This window comes from Sciurus carolinensis, chromosome 6 (assembly GCF_902686445.1).
Source record: "Sciurus carolinensis chromosome 6, mSciCar1.2, whole genome shotgun sequence".
Lineage (NCBI taxonomy): Eukaryota > Metazoa > Chordata > Mammalia > Rodentia > Sciuridae > Sciurus > Sciurus carolinensis.
The window spans coordinates 54,938,258-54,960,411 of NC_062218.1; the positions used below are offsets into that span (position 1 = coordinate 54,938,258).

The 22,154-nt window shown below is 37.7% G+C and overlaps 1 protein-coding gene across 4 annotated transcripts in view; it reads left to right on the forward strand.

The window, feature by feature from the left end:
- LOC124987467 (microtubule-associated serine/threonine-protein kinase 4-like) overlaps positions 1-22,154 on the forward strand; it is a 316,071-nt gene that overhangs the window by 186,981 nt on the left and 106,936 nt on the right. For 3 of the 4 annotated variants that reach the window (XM_047556726.1, XM_047556724.1, XM_047556727.1), the window contains exon 3: positions 1,151-1,275. In XM_047556726.1, the coding sequence (XP_047412682.1) occupies positions 1,151-1,275 (125 nt within the window). Of the gene's footprint in view, positions 1-1,150; positions 1,499-22,154 lie in introns of those variants that run through there. The other variant, XM_047556723.1, reaches the window with a different exon arrangement.

Genomic DNA, 22,154 nt, shown 5'->3' on the forward strand with positions numbered 1-22,154 from the left:
TAATTAAAATATAAATTTCTGAAAGCACTTGGGTTAAATAAATCATTAGATCACTTAACCTGCGCAATTGATGGGAGATGTTCCCAGTTCCTGTGTTTTGCTAGTGTTGGTAGTTAGCAATAACTGTGATAGTAAACTAGTAGATTATAATAGTTATTAGCCAGTGGGATGTGCTTGTTAGGTGCATGCTTAAGGGAAAAAGAAGGAACTAATGTTACTGAAATAAAGCTGGAGTTCTCACAAATCTGGACTTTCTTCCCTATGTTTTCTGGGAAGAAAATGCTCACTCACCTTGTCATCATTCAATAAATGATGGCCAGTCATGTGCTAGTACTGGAGCAAAGCAGATAAAACATCAGACAGGGACTGTTTTTGCTGAACTTCATTACTATGTGAATGATTGTGGCCACCCTAACTTTCCTAGTCAAAAACCTCATTTCTTACATATCAATGCTGGTGTAGTTCCTGTACCAAGGAACTAACAGTGTGAATTGGTTCAGCTGTTTGACTTTTAAAAGCATACTCTGTGTATATTAGAGTTCAAGGTTGATGGAAATTGTGCAGTGAACCTAGACTGACATTGATGTCCTGATTTATGCAAATGGTTACCATTATGTATGCTGCAGACACGGTTGGACGGCCACCAGCACTTTAGAGAGAAGCTGGGGAAAGGGGCATCAGCCCCACTTCACCTTGAAAGAGTTCCACCCCTTCCTTTTGTCGGTCATGATCTGTGCTGTAAACTCCTTTTTAGTTGATTCCTAGATCACTTTCTGCATTAGAGTTTTTCAAAGAACATTTATAAACACACGTTTATTTCCAGGATGCAAGGAATGTTTTTTGTATTAACATATAGCCTCAACACATTCCAGTGGAATACACAGATAGGAAACATCACTTGCATCCTACGCTGATGAAGCTATACGTGCAGGAGATCAAGAGGTTTGCTTGGGTCTCTGTGGAAAGTCGGGGTCAGAACATGACAGTGAATCTCTTGACTTGAAACAGTTTTTCTCTGCTTTTTAACAACGTAATCTAACCCAGTACGGCAGAATAAAGAAGATGGCTAGGAAGAGACCCAGCACTGTCACACAATTACTGTGGTCTGCCTGTGACTTACAATATCTTTTTTTTTTTTTAACCTCGACAGGGCGATACCTCCTTCCAAACGCAGTGGCCGGCCAGGCCTGGCCAGCCTCGGCAGAGACGTCCAACCTCGTGCGCATGCGCAGCCAGGCCCTGGGACAGTCTGCACCCTCACTCACTGCCAGCCTGGTGAGTGTCCACGTGCGCGGGTCAGGGTGCTCCATCCCACCTCCTGCCTCGGGTCTACTTACGTTTATTGAGTTTAATTTGGTAGAAACTTACACACATGTGGCACTATGCACAGATTTGGTGATGTGAACTACCTTGCTTTCAGCATGTTAATTTTTGCCGCCATCCTTCACTTACGGAGTATTTCCATTTGCCCCCGTTTGCCACCCTACTCCCGAAGACATGGAAATGTTTGTGGCCTTTTTTTTTTTTTTTCCTTGAAAAAAATTTTACTTAATTTCAAACTTACATAAAAATTATAGGGATAAGATAAATACCCAGAGCTCTGGTTTATCCTATAATGTACATTAAATTAAATAACCTCTTGCTCAATTTGCTTTGTCATGTTTTCTCTGTGTATGTAAATATGTATCTGTATGTATGTACATGTGTACATGCACATTCAGATATTTTTGGAATATTTTATTTTTGGTATCTACATCACATCTCTTTGTTATCACAGTTACCAACTTGAGTAAATTTGTGGGCAACACAATCCTATTATCTACTCGGCCATCTTTATTTCAGTTTAATCAATTGACTCAGTCATGTCTGTTGTAGCATTTTCCCTCCTCCAGTGTAGGATCCAACTTGTGGTTATGTGTTGTATTTAATTACCTATCTCTTAAGTGTCCTTTAATCTGGAATGTTTCCATATCCTTTGTCTTTTCTTTCTTTCTTTTTTAAAGTTGTTGAAAACATTTTTTAATGTGTATTTATTTATTCATTTATTATTATGTGATGCTGAGGATCGAACTCAGCACCTCACGAGTGCTAGGCAAGCGCTCTACCACTGAGTTCCAACCCCAGTCCTTTGTCTTTTCTGACATAGACATTTTTGTAGAATTTCTTTTAAAGGAACGGTCCTCATATTACGTTTCTCTGTTGTTTCCCATGGCGAGATTCAGGTTTTAGCATTTCAGACCAGAATCAGGCACTGGTGATGTGTCCTCAGGGCGTGATGTCCATCTGCCCCTCACTATGATGTTAATTTTGATCATTCAGTCAAGGTGTTGCTCAATTTTTCCACTGTAGTTATGTCTTTTTCCCCTCATAATCTATAAGCAATCTGTGGGGAGATACTCTCAAGGCATGCAAACATGCTTCTCATAAAATATTTCCCCTACATTTACCATCTGTTAGTGATTCTTGCTAGGATCATTTTCTTTTCTAGGATGCTATAAAGTGGTGTGGGCTAGGAGTGTAGCTCAGCGATAAAGTACTTGCCTAACTTACATTCCAACCTCAGCACTGGGGGGAAGAATAAAGTTGGCTTTTTGCACACCAGCACTCTCCATATTTACCAGTTGGCACATGGAATAAATATTTGCATATTTGTTAGCAACATGAACTTGAACTTTCCTTTTCTTCTCCAACTAGACCTTTATTTTTAAACATAATGCTTATTAGAATTTTTTCTTTTAAAAATATATTTATTATTATTATTTTGATTCATTGTACACAAATTGGGTACAACTTTCATTTCTCTGGTTGCACACAAAGTAGTGTCACACCGTTTGTGTAATCATACATGTACATAGGGTAATGATGTTTGTCTTGTTCTATTATCTTTCCTTCCCCCGCCTATTAGAATTTTTGTTGTTAGTGGGCATCTTGCTTCTCTACCTGAAACTTCCACTCAGCTTAGAAATCTGTGCAAGTTAGTTTTTACATTGGTGGTAGAATTGTATGGCATGAAAATAGATTTTTAAACATCTTTTGCTGATTTTTATAATTGTAAATAATATGTATTTTACAATAAATATGTAATGTGTGTTATTGTAAATAACATGTCTTTTTAAATTTATTGGTACTAAATTATACTGGGTATTTGAGAATCTTACAATAATGTACTAAGATTTGATTTAGTGTTTTTTTTTTTGTACCAGGGATTAAACTCAGGGACACTTAACCACTGAGCCACATTCCCAGCCCCTCTTTATTTTTTATTTTGAGTCAGAGTCTTGATAAATTGCTTAGGGCTTCATTAAGTTACTGAGGCTGGCTTTGAACTTGCAATCCTCCTGCCTCAGCCTCCCGAGCTGCTGGGATTACAGATATGTGCTACAACACCCAGCTCTGAGATTTGGTTGTGGTCCAGCCTCTAGTGCTGCTTTTTCCATTAAGTAATTGTATAAATGTAGGCAGATCACTTAGTTTCTCAAATTTTATCACCTCATCTGCAACAGCAAGATGAAAAGATGTATTAAACTGTCTATGAAGTCCCTTTCAACTCTGAAATTCCCTGATTTTACTTTTAGAATAATTAAGGTTCTGAATTATGGAATAATTATATCCAGAGAAATGTTTCTTTTAGGATATCTTGTGACTTCAAAATTAACAATTATCCTTAAGCAAAAAGTCATCTTTTTCCTGATGGGACCTTTTTTTTTTCCTTCCATGGTACTGGGGATTGAAGCCAGGACTTGGCACATGCTAGGCAAGCACTGTACCATTGAGCTATATCCCCAACCTTGGGACTTCTTTTTAAAGCAGTGGTAGATGGCATTTTCCACCATCCCATTACCCTGTCCAAAGTGACTTTTTCTCCTTGGGGAATTTTGTTAAAAGCTTATTTGACTGTAAGAATTTACTTTTTTAAGAGGAAAATACCTTACAATTCATGCCTTTTTTGACAAAAGTGTTTTTTAGCTACTGCAATACTATACTTAACACACAAATAGTAACCTTTTAAGCTTATTGCCAAGTAAATCATTCTGATTAAAACAACACTGTCACCATGTATTGTATCTTATTACCTAATAGTGGTAGTCACATATCCAGATACAGATGCTGATTTGATCATTGTTAAAATGCATGTCAGGCCACCTACCCTATTTGGGAATAGGATACCAAAATAACAACTACTAATAGAAAGCATGAGGAGAGCATTGCTTGAAATTTGTCAGATGACTTTGTTATTAAGAATGACTTAAATTATTAGCTGATATACCTGCAAGTTTTATGTTTATAGTGTTTGCTTATGATCAACTAGAGAAAATGCTGAAATATCATATAGAACAACTGTTAGATAGTTGACAGGCATATAACAAGTCCAAACTAGGAATATTAATATGTCTGTTATTATCATGTTATGGGTAAATCTGGGCACAGAAGCCAGAATATAATTGCATTTACTGCAAGATAGTGAAGATTGAACATTTAACCCTCATCATATCTTTCCCTTCAGAGGCTTCTTTAATTCCTAATTGTTGTCTATGGAAAACTCTTTGTCCCCCACCTTCTGTTGTATAAGGGCAGCAGCAGCCAGAGGAGAGCTGCCCAGTTGAGCACCATCTTGATTTCCTTGTCTTCTGCTGTGATGTTTCAGTGTGTCACTGTGATGTTTAAATATGTCTCTCAGGAACAAATTAATGGTCTTTTTTGCTGTTAGGATCCGTGGTAGGACCACACAGCTAAAAGGATATTAAAGTTTTATCTACTTCATATTTCTAAAATGTTTGAATTACATCTAAATTATGTCTGCAGATTACAACTAACAGATTTGCTAGAAAATGATGCTGAAGAGGTGGAGACTGACATAAATTAGAACTCTTGTTTTGTTCTTCTCCTCTTCACTTTGGTTTACAAGGAAGCTGAAGTTTGTGGAGGTACATTGCACAGTAGAGCATACCCCACTGACTGATCCTGTCTCCTGGCCACCTTTCCTACACAGCAACCCCATCTTAGAACTGTAAGTCATCTTCTCCCCGATTCCCTTAGCATTTATCATGGGTACACCTTTTGGTTCTTTGAGTGTCTGATTGATATAGCCCTGCTAGACTGTAAGCTCCTGGAAGGCAGAATTCTAACCTGATTGATTTTTCTATTCCTCACTGCTTTTAGCACAATGCTTTGTATATCGAAGGTATTCAGTAAATAATGTTGAAGAAATAAATAGTTATTCCTAGAAAAGTGACACATTCCTTTAGTTGCAAGGAGAGAATAGTGGTGTGACTCTGTGCCTTAATGGGTGATCTGGTAAGACCATCCATTTAAACCTCTCTGGTTTGCTCTTCAGTGTGCATCTTACAAGTACCATTAGCCTTAAAGTTCGTGTGATTTAATTCCACATCTACTGCTCAAAAAAAAAAGTCAACGAAATTGTGAAGAGATTATCATTGACCATATTCAAGGAAGTTTCATTAATCTGCTTTTAAGCAATCATGATTATAGTCACATTGGTGTAAATATTTTGTCAATTTATTGAATATGTTGGAGCAATATGCATGTTCAAGTGTGAAAGAATTAGAAAAATAAGGGATCAAAATGGTTTATGTCTAGGGGACAGCATTATTCTTGGTATAACAGGATTCCATGCTCCACTACAACAACATTTGAGAAAAGTGTAGACCCTCCACCTGATTGGTATTAATATGTTAGTAAGATATAAATGAAGGCCTTGTGGTTTGGTACATATGAATTTTAGTAAATGCATGACCTATAGTGATTTAAATGCCATAGGCAAACATGAAGGTAATGCTAACTACCTTCTCAAGGAGGAGATTAATTCCTAGCCTGAAGTATCTAGTTTTCCTTGGCAGTGCTAAATCTGGTTGTGTTCCCTCTTCCAGACACATTGGGCATTTCAGATAAATGGCGTGTTGCCAATTCATCCTAAGTAGCCTGGTAGCTGGCAGAATACATGCTCAGCCAGTGTCCGCCTGCTGGGACACCAGCCGGGAGTGCTGATGAAGTGTCAGATGTATACTTCATATACATTAATCTGAAGAGAGGAAAACCCATTTTCCCATTTGCTTCCTCCATCTTTCTGTCCCTCCCCACACACATGGGTAGTTTATCAAAGAAGTCATAGTCGTCAGAAGCAGTGGGATTTGTACAGATGCTGCTTTCTGGCAAGAAAGATGGAAATTTTAGGAGGCAAAAGCAGGACCAGTGGCAGCTTATTTCTTGGTAGGAAAATAAAGTTGTAAACTCTGATGACTGGAGCTTAGAAATGGTATATGTGGCCATCATAAGAAATATTCACCACTTTTGTGCTTTGGAGTAATGGATGGCAGAAAGTCTGTGAAAATTAGTTTCCAGTATTTTTCTCCGATTTGGTTTGATTTGAATCATGCACCTCATATGTTTGTGTGAAAGTCACATCTGTGTTCTAGCTCACTGGGATCTTCTTTGACCACGTGTTTGAAACTGTTCTCTATATTGCTTGCTACACATTCCATTCCCTCATTTTTCTTCATGCCACCTTCAAATATACCCATGTCATTTGCTTATTTTATTTATAGTCATCCCTCAGTGTCCATGCAGGACTGGTTCCTTGGATACCCGTTTGAATACTAAGATTGGAGTATGCCGAAGTCCCTTATATAAAATGTACTCGTAGTCGCATGTAGCCTATGCAATGCTCCCATGTTCTTAAAGCAGCTCTGCATTAATGACAGTACCTAAAAGCAATGTAAATTCTAGGTAAATAGTTATTACTCACTATAGTTTAGGGAAAAGGAGTGTACATGTGCAGTATGGTTATAATTTTTTCAAATACCTTTTCTCTGTGTTTGGTTGAATTCAAGGATGCAGAATCCTTGGTTAAGAGAGACCAACTATATATCTCTTACTACTTTGTAAGTTTCATGAGGAAGAGCTATTTTTTCTATTTTCCCAGTTATTTCTAATGTACCTGGAATAATGTATGGTACATGGTAGGTGCTCATTGAACTTGATAAATGTATAAATAAATGTATTTCTTTTTTGTAATTTCCAGTGCCCTGAAACTGGTTCTGGTCTATTTATTTACTTTTTGTTTTTAATCTGTGATAAATATTTTTTGTTAATGTTACATAGCTTAACTGAGAAGCTGTTCTTCAAGCTAGGGAAGATGCTAACTATGGAAATTATATTTAGGAATTAAACTAAGTAATTGGTTGGAAAACGAGAGTGAGGGGAGAAAGCAGAGTGGTTAAGAGCATGGGCTGCTAGAGATCAACTCCAGATTCTACCATTTGTTAGTCTCAGTTAGGGCTAATTGTGTGGCCTCCGTTTATCCATCTGTGAAAGGGGCTCATGGTTATCATAGCCTTATAACCCATAAAGAGGATTATAAGGTATGACAGTTGGTGCTACGTTGTTAATATGGTTACGACAACCATGCAGCACTTTATACCATGCCTGTCACTTGGGAAGTGCAATCATCAGTGTCCCTGTGGTTGGTTGGAAATGTTTCTTGGAGGTTGTGAGGTGGGCTTAGCTCGCATGGTATTATCAGAGGGGAGGAAAACAAGCACTTTCCCATCATTTGGTTGGATTTGGGGTGGGAATTTAACCTTTCTGTCCTCCCTTGCATGATGAGGGACTCGCTTGTCGTTCCTTTGTCCCCCATCTTTGCTCAAAATTGGCTGACTGAACAAACTGGAACACATAACTTTTTTAAACAGGCAAGGTGCTTTGAAATAGTTTTTCAATTTTTAAATATTAGGTTAAGTGTTATAATAGTCTTTTTCTTCAGTGGCTGTCATTTGACATCGTATCCATTTCTTTTAATGGAAAAATTATATTTCATGATGTACTATAAATATTAAAACCAAACTATTTAAACTGTAATATATTCAAAGAGCCTTGATGAATATTCATCTTTTCCATTTGCAAAAATGCATTATGAGGAGTCAGGGAAAATTCACTAAACATATGCAAAAGTGTATTTTTCCTTTTTAATTCATTCAGAATGTGGAGACATAATGTCAGCATTTATTTAGGGCACAGACTTTATTTGCAGTCATTTAATATTATATCAATACTTCATTAGCCTTATAGCTCAAAAACAAAAACCTGTTCTGAAGTCCAATTAGTTGACTCCAAGAGAGTGTCTGTTAAATATTGATGTAGGAACAGTTGAATGCCCTTGGATAAATTGCTTAACAAAAGTTACAGAATATATCTATGAATTTGCATTTCTCCATGGCCATTATGACTCAATTTAAAGGCTGCATAATATTCCAGTGCATAGGTTTATCATAATTTATTAAACTATTTCTCTCTTTAGGTTATTTCCAAGGTTTTCCTATTGCAAATATGGTGATGAGCAGACTTTTAAAAAGTTCTTGTTCACCTCTAATTATTAATTAGTTAGGGTAGATTTTTACAGTGGGATTAGTGGGACAAAAAATATAAGCATTGTTGAAGTTTTCCAAGCCTTTGCTAAATTGTTCCTATGAATGCTGTTCAAATTCATACTTCTATTTACTAGGAAAGTGCAACTCACTGCACTTGATCCAGCAGTTAATATTATCTTCTTCAAAAATAACATAAAAACTTTTCTGGTTTCTTTGTTGAAAAATAATTACTCTTTGAAATCTATGCTTTAATGAAGTTGATATAGTTACTTGACATGTTGAACTCCTACACTAAAGCCAGCAGATAAGGCAATGAAAAATATGAAATTAGGGTTATCTGTGCTTCCTCTTATACCGTCTACCTTCCATTCCCTAAATCAGCTTACCATACCAACTGTTGGTAACCTGTATTGCTCTTGGGATAAAGGAACTGCTGAGTGTGATTACAGTGTGTGTTGCTGAAGGCATTATTCCACAGTTCAGAATTTTTTTCATCTGGAAAGTAGTAATCTCAATTGTGAAATAGTGCCTTCAGCTGTGGACATTATAATCAGAGTCTCAGGAGTGCTTGTATTCCAGGAGTAATACATCTCATAGTTATTACCCTCTGAGCTAGGTTCTGTTTATAGTAAAGGGATGAATTTTCATAACTCAGTGCTGAAATAGCAGTAGGGAGCCCTGAGCAGATTATTATAGGTCAGGCCTAATCCATGAAGATAAATCTCATTATGGGCTCACCTGGGCCCATCCATGGAGTAGCTGGTTTAACATGAGTCTGTAAATCAGAGATCAGCTTAAAAGTGTACTATAAAATCCTCACCATAATCCAACTACTTGCCTCTATGAAGAGGTACTTTAAGTGTGCGTCCTTAGCTAAACATGCCCGTGTGCTCAGAGGATAATTAGCAAACAACAAAAAGAGGACATTGTGAGTCAATCTATGAATGAATGAAGAACTGTGGATTTTGGAGAGAGATTTTTTTTTTCTCAGATGTTGAAATTCCTCCCAGAGTAGTCACATCAAACTTCCAATGTCTTAGTGTTCTTTTAGTTTTGTGAAGATGAGAAAGTGTTCATTACCTCACATATGTGTTGTACTTCCAGGGAAGGATGGGGCCCCTGCTGGAGGGTGTGCTTGGACAGACCAGTCAGGTGGACTTTGTATTGTCAAGGCATTTGAGAAGTCAGTGTGGGGAATGGTGCCCGCATATTCTATGGGATTTAAGGACTAGAAATGCATGTCGTCTTTTCATGGCTTACCGTTACAAAAGGAAGCAAAGCCAACTTATAACGGCAATACTACATATGTGGACATGTGTGTGTGTTAAAGCTTAGTTTTCATTTACCCAAGCATTATACCTCTCCAGGTGCCAGTCAACTTACTTGCCACACTAAAGAGATGATCCATGGGTGGTAAATTGCTTGTGCCTCAGATGTCTTATTCTTATTCTTAGCATCAAGAATGGTGCCTGTTAAGTAGTTAGTACTTAGAAGATGGTTCTTTTTTAGTGGAGGTTGAAGAGGTCTTAATTCTAAATTACAGTATTTTCCAAGGCTCCTGGTGTGCTGTTTCCTGGAGCAGAGCCTAGTTAAATGCTCAGTCTAACAGGGATTTTATTGGCTTCTGTTGTGTGTGGAGATGATTAAGATAAAGGTGTCAAGTAGTCATGGTAGCCATTATGGAGGTGCCCTTTGGTGCAGTGGTGGACAGGTACCACTTGGGGTCTCCTGGGGTGGCACAGCTTGTCCTTTTTGGTGTCCTTTTGCCCCCATGGTAAAATTTAAGCTTCTGCCCTTTGCCTTTTTACTCACAAATATGACTCTGCCATGCAGAAGAAACCAAGAAATTAAAAGTAATTAGACAGTAGTGTGTAGGAGGAAAGGTATTAAGATATAACATTTCCGGTTTTTGGAAAAATGAAAAATTATTATTATATTTCATAGACTTCTTAGGAAATTACTGAGTGTTATGACTCTGGAAGAACAACACACTTTAATACCTTTCCAGCCAAGTTTCTCTAGGCAAACTTTTGTATCTAGTGCAATGGGGGAAGTATTGGTAATTATACTTATTCCTGGTTTGTTGGCACCTGAAGCATCAATCTGGTGTTGGCTTCTGAATCAGTGTATTCCCCACCATGCTCATTTTTCAGTTAATTGACTATTAATGGCATCCCTATTATACAACTAGTTTTAAAACCTTTATAGAAAAGATGTAACACATGGTCTTGCTTTTGAGGAGCTTGTAAACCTGGTTGAAAAAAAGCCTCCTGAGAAATCAGAGAACAGGGTGGAAGATAACAACATACTGCATGGTTTACAGCAGGGGCAGTTTATGGAAGCAGGAGAATGACTTGGTCTGTGGTCTCTGGAAAGCTTTGCAACTGGACTTGAGTTTTAAAAGCTGAGTGGGACTTAGTTAAGCAAGCTTCTGTGCACAGAGGAGCTGTGTACCAAGTGGAATGGGTTGTGGGTGGTAAAGTCGAGGTGATGATGGTGTTTCTTCTTACTTGATGCTTCTGGGAGAGTCAGGAAGACAAAGCAACACATGAATGCTCAGAAGCTCCTGGGTTATCAATGATGAATGATTTCTGACTTGATCACAACCCTGGAACACCACTGCCAACACAGATGTCTCCTAGTTAAATGGGTGTTTGTGTGAGGTGGATAGGAGCCCTTGATCACCTAATGAAGTGATTCCTTTGTATTTAGGAATCTCCAAGGTGGAAAACATGATATCTTCAGGTATTTTAGTCAAAAGGAAATAGGCCTGTATTTTTATTAGAGTCATTGACTAATCGTTGGTAATGGTCTACTGGGTTGTGAAAAGACTTCTTTGTGATCTCATGCTGTATTAATCTGCCTTTATGTGAAGAATGGAATAGTATATAAAACACAATTTAGCTATTTTTGATAAATCTGTTTATTGTTCAGGGCATATCAGCTTCCTTTTGAGTGTAAGTGTGTGGTGCTGGGGTTTGAACCCAGGACATTTCACATGCTAGGCAAGCACTAACACTGAGCTACGTCTCCAGTCCCAGATTCCTTGGTTCTTTTAAATATTTTAAACCATAGATGCTGAGTAGCAGGGGGCAAGTAACAGTAAAGTTGTAAATTCCTGGCTCAAGTTTTGCTAAAACTTCATGTTAGGAACAATCATCATTTCCAGACTTCCTGCTTCTTCTGCCAGTTTGTTTCTTTAGAGCCCTGACTTCTTCCATTTTCCTTTTACCTATTTTTCTTTGAACCTTTCTTTCCATCTAAGATGATTTTCCACTAAAACTTGATTTTTTCTCTGGCTGATGTGTATTCTGAATAGTCTTTAAGAGTTGAAGATTCTACCTTATTGTTTCCACCATAGAATTCTGCATTCATAAAGTAATATTTGGGCTCTAATTTGTCATGGTTTTATATATCTCCTCAAGATAATGGGTATGCAACCAGGCACAGTGGCACACGCCTGTAATCCCAGAGGACTGGGAGGCTGAGGCAGGAGGATCGCAAGTTCAGAGCTAGCCTCAGCAACTTAGTGAGGCCCTAAGCAACTCAGCAAGATCCTGTCTCTAAATAAACTATAATTTATGTACGATTTATCAAAGTGCACAAATGCATTCTATTGTCATTTATAACTAATTAGAACAAATAAAAAATGCAATCATAAAAAAATGTATGGGGATGTGGCTCAGTGGTTAAGTGCCCATAGGTTCAATCCCCCGTACCAAAAAAAAAAAAAGAAAAAAGAAAATAGGTATTTGTTTATCATTCTTTTGACAAGAAATCATGTCTGTCTAGAAATTTTAACAATGAAATATCTCTTCATTTCATGAAACCAACTTGCTTTTCTTTGATAATAGATGCCCCTTGTTTGCTTATGTGGTGCTTATCTAGGTATGTTTATTTCTTATTGGTTTATGTAAATCTAAGACATTTTTTTGTTCACACACAGTTTTTTTTTAAAAAGCAGTTTTAGCCTGCCTGATAAATAATGTGATAGTGATATATCACTTTGTCCCTCCTGTTTATAAACTCCAATGACACAGTAATTAACTACACTTTAAGAAATTTATTTTTTTCCCATTTTGTGGAAAACATTCGTCCTCTTGACAGATTCATTTGATGGAAGGTCAAGAGGTTTCATTTTTAAATGTGTATAAACTTTGGCAGAGTAACTGGCTGTTGTGAACCACCTGCCATTTGCCAAGGGACATCAGATTCCTCTTCAGTCCTTCCTTGTTCTGGAAAGAAAGTACTTCTCCATGCAACTGTCCTCTGTTGGGTCAGTACCTGTCTGCACTGTAGCTCATGTATTGCTTCTTCCCTGACCTTACCCATTCTCACCCCAATCCTAGGTCCATTACCCTCCTTTGAATTGTACATATCTGATTTTTTTGGGGGAGGGACCATGTTGGAGATTGAACCCAGGGCCGTATACCTGGTAGGCAAGTGCTCTACCACCAAGCTGCATCTGCAGCTTTTTAGAATTGTGCGGATCTGCAGCTAAACTTGTCTTCCCCCCTTTCCTCTTCGTTCCCAGTTGTCCTGATTTCCTAAAGAGCCAGGAAAATGAACTTAGTTGTTGAAGGTGTGAGTCTAGGATATTTTGTTGAGGGGCTCTAGAAGTTACAGTAGATAAAGTATCATGGACTTAGCACTTGTCTGTGCCCACCGCACCTGTATATGTTTTAATTGACTTTTGAGAGTCTTGCTTTTGAAAGTGAATCCTGGAACTGGGGAATTTTATGATAGAACAGACTTTGGGCCACGCTGTTCCCCTTGCTGAGAGAGATCATGCTCTGCAGTGGCCCTTATCTAAATTGTGATCGTTTTTAAAAGCATTTGATTTAGAATTTAATTACTGTAGGCAGTTTAGAGTAGGTTAAGAGCATGAGCTCCTGAGTCTGACTCCTGGGTTGGAATCTTGACTGTATCACTTGCTAGATTCATGACCTTGACCAAGAAGTGTAACCTTGTGGCACCTCTGACCAATGGGAATATTAATAATACCTATTGTGTGTGGTGGTTGCTGGAGTCAAGTGAGGTCATACATGTAAGGATGTCTTCTTGGAAGCATAAGAAGAGCACAATACATTTTAACTGTTTATTATCATCTTGGATAAGAGGATTTAATTTATAAAGTCAGGGAAGCTAGGTTTTATTAAATGTATATCTGAAGTTTATGGTTTAAAGAAGTGACAGAGTTGGCATTGTAAAATCAGCTTCTCTGTGATTTAGATGACTGCTGGGGTATCATGTTTTCCACAGGATAATTTATAAGGTACAAAACTTGCTTGAAATCAGAAAGGATAATAGGACATTTTTAACATGGGTAAGGGATGAAGCCATTAAGAAAATAAAAAGGTGACCAGGATAAATAAAAGAAAGAAACCCAACTTCATTCTCCTTCTTCCCATTGGATGACAGAAAAAACTTACCAGGGTCCCAGTCTTTGTGAATCTTCTTTTTGTCAAAAATATGACTTGTACAGAAGTCTTACTTTCTTTTGCACTGACATTTTGCACACCACTTACCACACTCCCTGTATATTTGGATCTTTATTAAAAATAATTTTCACAGAAAGTATTGCTAATATTTCTGTTTTTTTTTTTTTTTTTTTTTTTTTTTTCCCCCAGCTTTCCAAATTTTGCTGTCGCTTACCCAGATATAATACGGAGGATGCCTGGGACCTCTAACATTTTTGCTGGCTCACTCTATCAACAAAGCATTTTTTAGTATATATCCCTAATATATGAATGTATTTCAAAATGATTTTTATGTACAGGCAGGTGGTTTAAAAATTATTTTAACACGCCTGTGAATCTCCACTAGAAAACCACCAGGGACGGCATTTACTGTAGGGTTTCAGCAAGAACATAGAGGCAATGGAGTTTGCTAAGTGTTAACCGTTTAGTTGCCATGTCTGGAGAGGGCTGAGGAGTTCTGGGGTAAGGGATGAGGGAGATAGCGTTCCCTTGGAGTGTTTGAGGCTGTAGCTGTTTGACCACCAAGGAGGAAGTATTTTAACCACATCAGCATTGGTGCTTATCAGCTGTGTTTCTGCTTGAGAATCAACTTACAAAATGCTCTAAAACCAATGACAACAAAAAAAAAAAGATTAAAAAATGGAAACTGAAGTTCTAATATTTTCTCCCTAAACTTCAGTTAAGTATATTATTGTGGTACCCATACTTCAATTTGTAAACCTCTGAAATAAGCTATGGGGTCACCTTTTAAATCTTCCAAAGTATAACTTTATTGATTAAAAGAGTTTTGAATATTCAGTGAGGCTGACTCTTTTTTCCTTTTTGAAAAGGTTTATTTTTTTTAAATTGGAAAGAATAGCAGATCTTTGTTACACATGTCATTAACCGTCACAAAATTGACACAAGTGTTGACAATCATTGTGGGAATGTTTTTGAGGCTAATTATGTTAATTAGAATGTAACATACCAGTAATTGCATGTATTCAAACATTATACCACCACTTTTTCTGTTTTCTTCTCCAGATGTAAGACATTCATTTGTTGCTTGAAAAGCTGCAGAATTATAGCTAAGATAACAAATAATTGCCAGCAAATAAAATTGGCTCTTTAGAAATATGCCCTAATTGGTTAGCTATGTAAGAGAAAGTAACAAATGTTAGCATGTTAAGCATATAAATTAGGACCATTGCTTATGAAATCCTTAGTTTTGGGCTTTTCATTTAAATAAGCCTTCTTATTGCAATTAATATTACTGTTTGGTTTATGACCCTTAAAAATATATTCCCTTTCAGCACTTTTTGCCGTTCTAATTTAGCTTTTTTATACATGTTAGATGATTTGCAATTTAGATTTTAATTTGATTTCCATTCTTTAAAATGCCATTTTTCTTGTATTTCATTTTTATTTAAAGCATGATTCTCTCTGTATTCATGGAAGCTAGGCATAAACAAACTACTAGAAAAATCAAGCTATTAAGTGAGCTGAGAACATAAAATATTTTAATAGGAATTTCACATAACTAAACTAAGTATTTGAGAGCACAACCAGAGAGTTATGGCTCTTTGGAAACAAACTTTATGGGACATGGTGTTCTTAATTTACCCTCTGTTATAGTTCTTTAAAAAATAGCATTTCTGTTGTTGACTTTAAATCCTCTCCATTTCTTGCATTTGTAGAGGGCAAATATGGCTTTACCTGATGATTTGTGTACCATGTCTGCACGGAAACAGAATTTTGGTCTCTGTAGTTTTTTAAGGGTTTTGAGTATAATTTATATTTCTATTGAGAATGTTCATCTTCTAATTAAGTATGTTGAAGATTGTTTTCTTTCCAGTTGTGACCCACATGAAGCAGCCTGACACTTTTGGTGCCATGACTAACTCTCTGGGATACGCAGTATACCCTTCTCAGTTAAGTGGGCTCAGGGTGTGACTCCATAGTGATGTTCTCTGAGGAGCATTTTTTTCCTTGACCTCCCTTACAGTAGTCATTATGTCGTTCTGCTTGCATGTATTGGGTTCTGCCTGGTGTTCCGCTGAGATCTTTATTGAATGTTTGGGTGGCTACTGTCTGTCATCCTTAGCACACAGGCCCTATGTCTTGCTTTATTTACTAACTATTCCTCAAAACATAGCAGATGTTGAAAAAGACCGGTGTGTTCGAGGTTGGTAAACTCAGGACTGAATTCTAGTAATGACCTTTCTTGGATCTAATTCTGGGCAGTTGTTACTTCACCTCACGGAGTCCTCTTGGCTCCATTAATAAGTGGGAATGAGGAATCCTGAGAACACACTGGAACAATTAAAGGAAGCAATTCATATAAGAGCAAACTGCCAAGTATTTCTTTGTACACTTTTCTGTAGACGTGATTCTGTTTCTGGGGGCTTTATTCTTTAATTGACCCATCTGCCTGTCCCTGTGCCCACATCACACTTTCTTAATTACTGTAATTTCATCACCAGTCTTAATAACTGGTCAAGAAAGTTCCCTTATGTCATTGTCGTTCTTCAAGAGTGGTGGCTCTTTTGGGCCCATTTATCTTTCGTATAAATTTGCTCGTGAAATTCTGCAAGCTGATTGAAATTTTGATTAAAATTACATTAAATCTGTAGATCAATTTGGGGAAATTGACATTTTTATGATGTTGAGTTTTACTATTCTAGAACATGGTATATTGCCCTATTAACTTAGGACTTCTTTAATGTTTTTCAATAAGGTTTTATTTTTTATAGAAAGAATTTGTATACCATTAGATTTATTCTTAGGGACTTCAAATAATATCCTTTAATAACAAACGTTCCTACAAGTTTGCTAATATATAGGAATTCAGTTGGCTTTTGGATATTACTTTTTAATTTAATAAAGCTTGGTAATTTTGGAGAGGAGATTTGGAGGGGAGTTATAGATAATGAAGACCTACAAAAAATAACAGCTTTAATTTTTACTTTTCCAACCTTTTAGTTTCATTTCGTTTTTATCCACTAGGACTTCGAATAGGAGTAGTAATAACACACATCCTTAACTTTCTCTTCATCTTAAAGAGGATACTTCAAACATTTCATATTAAGTATGATAAATGATGTGGGTTTTTTTTTATTTTTAAGTTCTGTATCAGGTGAAGAATGTGCCTTTTCTTGTTTGCCTAGATTTTTTTTAAAAATGCTTTTTTTAAATGTGGTGACGGTCATTAATCTTACATTTTTTGAGAAAAATACTTGGTCATGATAAATTGCTTTTAAAAAATACATGTCTCCATTCAGTTCACTAAAACTTAAAAAAAAAAAAAGATTTTTCCATCTGCATTCCTAAGTGGTATTAGCTAATAATTTTCCTTTATTGTACTGTTTTTGTCTGGTTGAATATTAAGATAGGTAAGCTGAACAAAAGAGATTAGGAGTGTATGCCATCCAGCTCTTTTGGCAGTGATGCTGTGAAATGAATCGCAGTTTGTGGGGGCATACCTCCTAGGTGTTTACTTCTTGCTTTGGGTATGTGGGTTGGTTGGAGTGACTTAGCTATGGACCGGGGTGGCTTCCACTCAACTCTGCAGGTCAGGTTCATGCCTGAAGGTTGTGTCTCCCTCTGGGACCCACGCTGAAGGGCAGCACTCATCTGTGATGTCCTTCTCACCCTGGAGCTAGACCACCCCAGAGTGATGAGCATGAATACGACTTCTTAAGGATGAGATTTGAACTGACGACTGTCACTTCTGTCCATTGGCCACAGCAAGCACCATGGTAGAGTCAGGCATCAGTGAGGTGGGAAGTCTATACCCACTGTGGATGTTCAGTGGACAGGTGTGACTGTTTACTAAACCATAATTTTCTCTACCTGGGGGAATGTTTCCTCTTTTCTGGAAGAGTTTCTGAAAGAACGGATTGATTTCTTTCTTGACTCTTCTAAACGTTGCCTATACAGGCCATCTGAACCTGATATTTTCTTTATGGGGGAATTTTTGACTGATTCAAATTTTTATTGCTAGTAAGACTATTAAGATGTTTACATTTCTTCTTAGTTGGGTATTGTGTGATTTTGTGGAAATTCAATTATTAATAATTTTCAAAACTCTCAGCTCTGTGTGGCATCTTCAGTTCTGAGTCCTTTTATTCTTACTCTTGTTTGGTGGCATCTTCTCTCCTTTTTTTCCCTCTGGATTACTTTTGCCAGAGGGTTGTCTTGTTAATATTGAATGGCTTCTGGATTTCATGTCATGCTTAGAAAGATATTTTTTCTTCTTAGAGTCTAACAATACTATCTCATATTTTCCTCTGATGTCTTTATGATATAATGTTTAATGTTTAAATCTCTATCTAGGGCTTATTTTTGTTAAGCAGTATAAGCAATTTTCCTTTTTATTGTTTCTCCAAGCAGTCACCCAGTTATCCCAGCACCATTACTGAACAAACTCTTTTTATTCCTAACCTGTATACTAGCATATACGAGAAGTATTATGCAATATATAATAGTTATGTAATAAAATATCACCAAGTAGGTTAGAGGTCTGTCTTTTAACTCTATTCTGTTCCTTTGATTTGATTGTCTTCCTCTGTTTATATAAAAAAATATGATTCCTGAAGTTTCATGTTACATTTGTCATCTAATAGAATAGGTAGGGAAGCCTCATGACTCCTAGTAAAATTTATTTCCAGTTACATTTAAAGGATTTCCCTTTCACCACCCCCACCCACTATTTTAACATTTCTCTTTCTCTGCAAGTAACATCTTTATTTTCTTTGAAAGTCTTGAGGAAAAGGACATCCCTTGAGAAAATATTAAAGAGCAGCTACTTTTATAAAACCAGAGTCCTTTGGGCTGTCAGTGGAAGACTTACTTCTCCCCTTGTCTGGTTTCTGTGTTCACCTCCTACACTGTGCACTCCTACATTGGGGTGCTAATGTGACTAGTTCTCCTGGAGTTTTTTGACAGAACAGAACTCTGGATTTGCTACTCCCAGGAACAGGATTCACTGATTACTACTGCCTGACAACCTGGATCAGGTGGGAGCAGGTCTCCATAGGCTGGGGATATTTTCAGAGCAAGAGCTGGGACTGTGTGGCCAGCCACCCACTGCCTGCAGAAATTCACCTCTTTTGCCAATCTCAAGGGCTACTTGTCTTGATTTGATGAAGGGAGAGATCAGACTTCCTTGTAGCTTATAGCTGTGAGCTTGGAAATGCCACCAACTGCTGCAATAGCTCTAGAATGGTCTCTGCTCTGGAAACTAATTTCTTGCTGACAGTATCGTAAGAGTCAACAAAAGAAGTGAGAAGTTAATGACTGTGCACCACTTTTCTGGGACAAGCTGTTTTCCCAAACTGCCTCCATCCTGAGTTATAGAACATCCTCTGCCTCTCGTGCTGATGAGAGTGATGTGCTTGAAGGGGGAGGGGCCCTGACACACACCAGGAGTAATTCCCCTCATCCATCACGTCTGACAACTCTTGGATTCCTCCCCTGTCAGAGCAGCGAGAGGCTTGGACAGGATTGAATGGTCCCCACTTGTCTGGCATTTTAAACAAATCTGCATCTGATATGAAATTAACTAGATGCAGCTGAAGTTGCTGGTGACAACAGTCCTCAATAAAATCAGAAGCTTATAACCTGTCACACCAGGCTGACGGTTGTCACCAACTTGCGTCTGAATTATGGCCATCATCTGCACCCCATCAGTGCTGAAAGCTTTCAGTGAAGAGGGAAAGACTTGGAATCTGCGATCACAGCTAATAAAATCATGTCTTTGATCAGGTAGAACTTAATTTAGCATCCTATGTTGGGATCTTAGATCTAGTTATCACTTAGGAACTTCAGGATTAGGTAACATCTGCATCATTTTGTATTTTAATAAGTGAAGTTTAACTCATTTCTATTGTGAGAAAATAAATTCTAGTAGAAAGTGTGGGAAATTTTCTTCAGTCATGCATAGTATTCAACCATTCTCGACGTCTTTTCTCCTAACATAGTCCCCTTATCTTGCGCATCTCGGTAACTTGGGGTAGGAAATGTGCACTTTTCATTACTTGCAGCTCTTGTTTTCCCCAGGATGTCAGTCTTGGACTGAGTTTCATATCCCTTTTATTTTCTTGTCTGTCTGATTTTAATTCCTCCCTTTGGCTTTCTTTCTAACCTCATTTTCCTTTTCTGTAGTTCATAACTCTGGAGGTCTGAGGGTTTCCAGAGGTCTAACCTCTTGTCCCCAGTGACCTGTCGCACTGTGGCTACCCATCCTCTTGTCTTTCCTTCATTAAAAAAAAAAAAAAAAAAAAAAAAAAAAAAATCTTTTATTTGGTCTCTTCCCTTTCACTCTTCTAATTCCCTTTCCCCAGTTTCCCCTCACAGGGGATTTTGCATTCTTACACTCTTGGGAATTTTTCCTCTCCTTGCCCTCTTCTCAAACCAAGGCACAGACCTGATTCCTTGAAGAATAGACTCTCCCGTGACTATTTCCCTTGACTTTGGAGTCCTTCCTTTCCACCCTACCAGTCCTTTAATGTTGGCTGCATTGATATCAAAGTTGATATCCCTAGGTATCTCTAGATGGCAGCATCTCCCTCCCTCTGCCTTGAGGTTACACTAGAACAGAAGAGTTGACTGTCTCCAGGAGGAGGATGTGCGTGTCTTTACCACATGTCCCCTTTGCCCTGTCTTCTCTTTCCAGGTGAGGTTTAAACGGGGCAGACAACCACATTGTGGAATATCCAGTACATTGTTTCCCTGGCTTTCCTGTCACAGTCTTTAATTTGCCAAGTCAGACATGGGAATCTCATTATTCAGCCATGTTCATTCTGGTGGAATTTTGTTGTGAAGAACATTGCTTTAAAATGCAGCCTGAGGCTTTTGGTTAGTAATCTCTTAAATGACTACACACCAGGGCTCCTGGGTAGTGCTGTTGGAATGACATGGGATCTGAAATGTGAAGCAGTAGGAACTGTTTTGTCCAGCACCAGCTGGGCTGGCTCTCTGATGTGTGAAGTTCCAACTTTGGTCCTTGAGTGACTCGATTTAACATTGATATCAAATAAACAGCCTCAAATCAAATAAATTATGTCATTTTCTGGTTCAGAAGACTTTAAAAATGAAGATAATGCAGAATTGAAATGAAGTGTAGAAGAATGTTCTGCTTTTAAACAATTTTATATTATGATATATTGTTTGGGTAGTTGTAATTTTATATTTTAACTCACCTCTTCCCCCGACACTTTGGACGCCTTGAAGCCTGAGTTTGTTTCTGTTGTTGCACGATCAGGACTTTGCATGCATTTCTGGAACCTTCTTTCATTTACAGCATCCTCTTTGCCCTGCATTTGGTGGTGCCTGATATTGTAGGACAAATAATTATCTCGGAATATTTAAACACACCTTAACGTCTGTGTTCCAGTGGAATTGTGTTTAGTTTATTTAAACAAAAAATGGAACAGCTCAGGGAGCACCTGCAATAATACTGGATGTGCTGCTGTGTCCTGGGTCAGCCTTTTCTCTGTGGCTGTGGAATTGAAACCTAAGCAAAAGAGATGAGCCAGACCTGAATAATAAGAAGCATTTTTGTACTTTACTGGGAAATGTGCATGTTGGAGAAGTATTTCTCTTCTGAAGGATTTTTTTTTTTTTTTTTTTTTAATGAGACCTAGAATCTTTCCCAGGATAGGAGAGAGCTTCTGTAACTAACAACCCACTAAACTGTCCTTTTGTGCCAGCATGTCTGTGTGCCTTTAACACAGTGCTTTTTGTTCGTGGTGTCTTTCCCATAGTTTGAAACTGAAGTATCCCCCTCCCCTTGTGTGTAGACAAACAGCTTTGGACTCAGAGGGAAAGGCGTGTAATTCAACTGGAAGAAAACTTACAAGGAGCAGCCTCTTAAGGCATTTCTACAGTGATCACTAATCAGAAATGCTCTTGCCACGTGTTACTTTTCTAATAAGCCACAGGGAAGCTTTAATGGTTACCCACGACACCAGTACAAATTCAGAGCTGTATGGTTATGATTTGCAATTGGTCAGTGACAACCTCCTAGCATTCTCATGGGAGGAATGGTTTTCCTGGGAGGAGAGCAGGAAGCTCAGTCATTTCGTTGACATGATTCTTCCTTCGTTGCTGCTGATTTCCATTTTAGCAGTAACTTTTTTTTTTTTTTTAAATACAGGGATATATGAAAAAAGAACCACAGTGTTGCTACCCATCTTGACATTTTTATAAAAAGTCATATAAATACAGTACTAAAAAAATGCCAAGAATACAAGATGGTATAAAATAAAAAATGGTGGATGTAGTTCAGTGGTAGAGTGCTTGCTTAGCA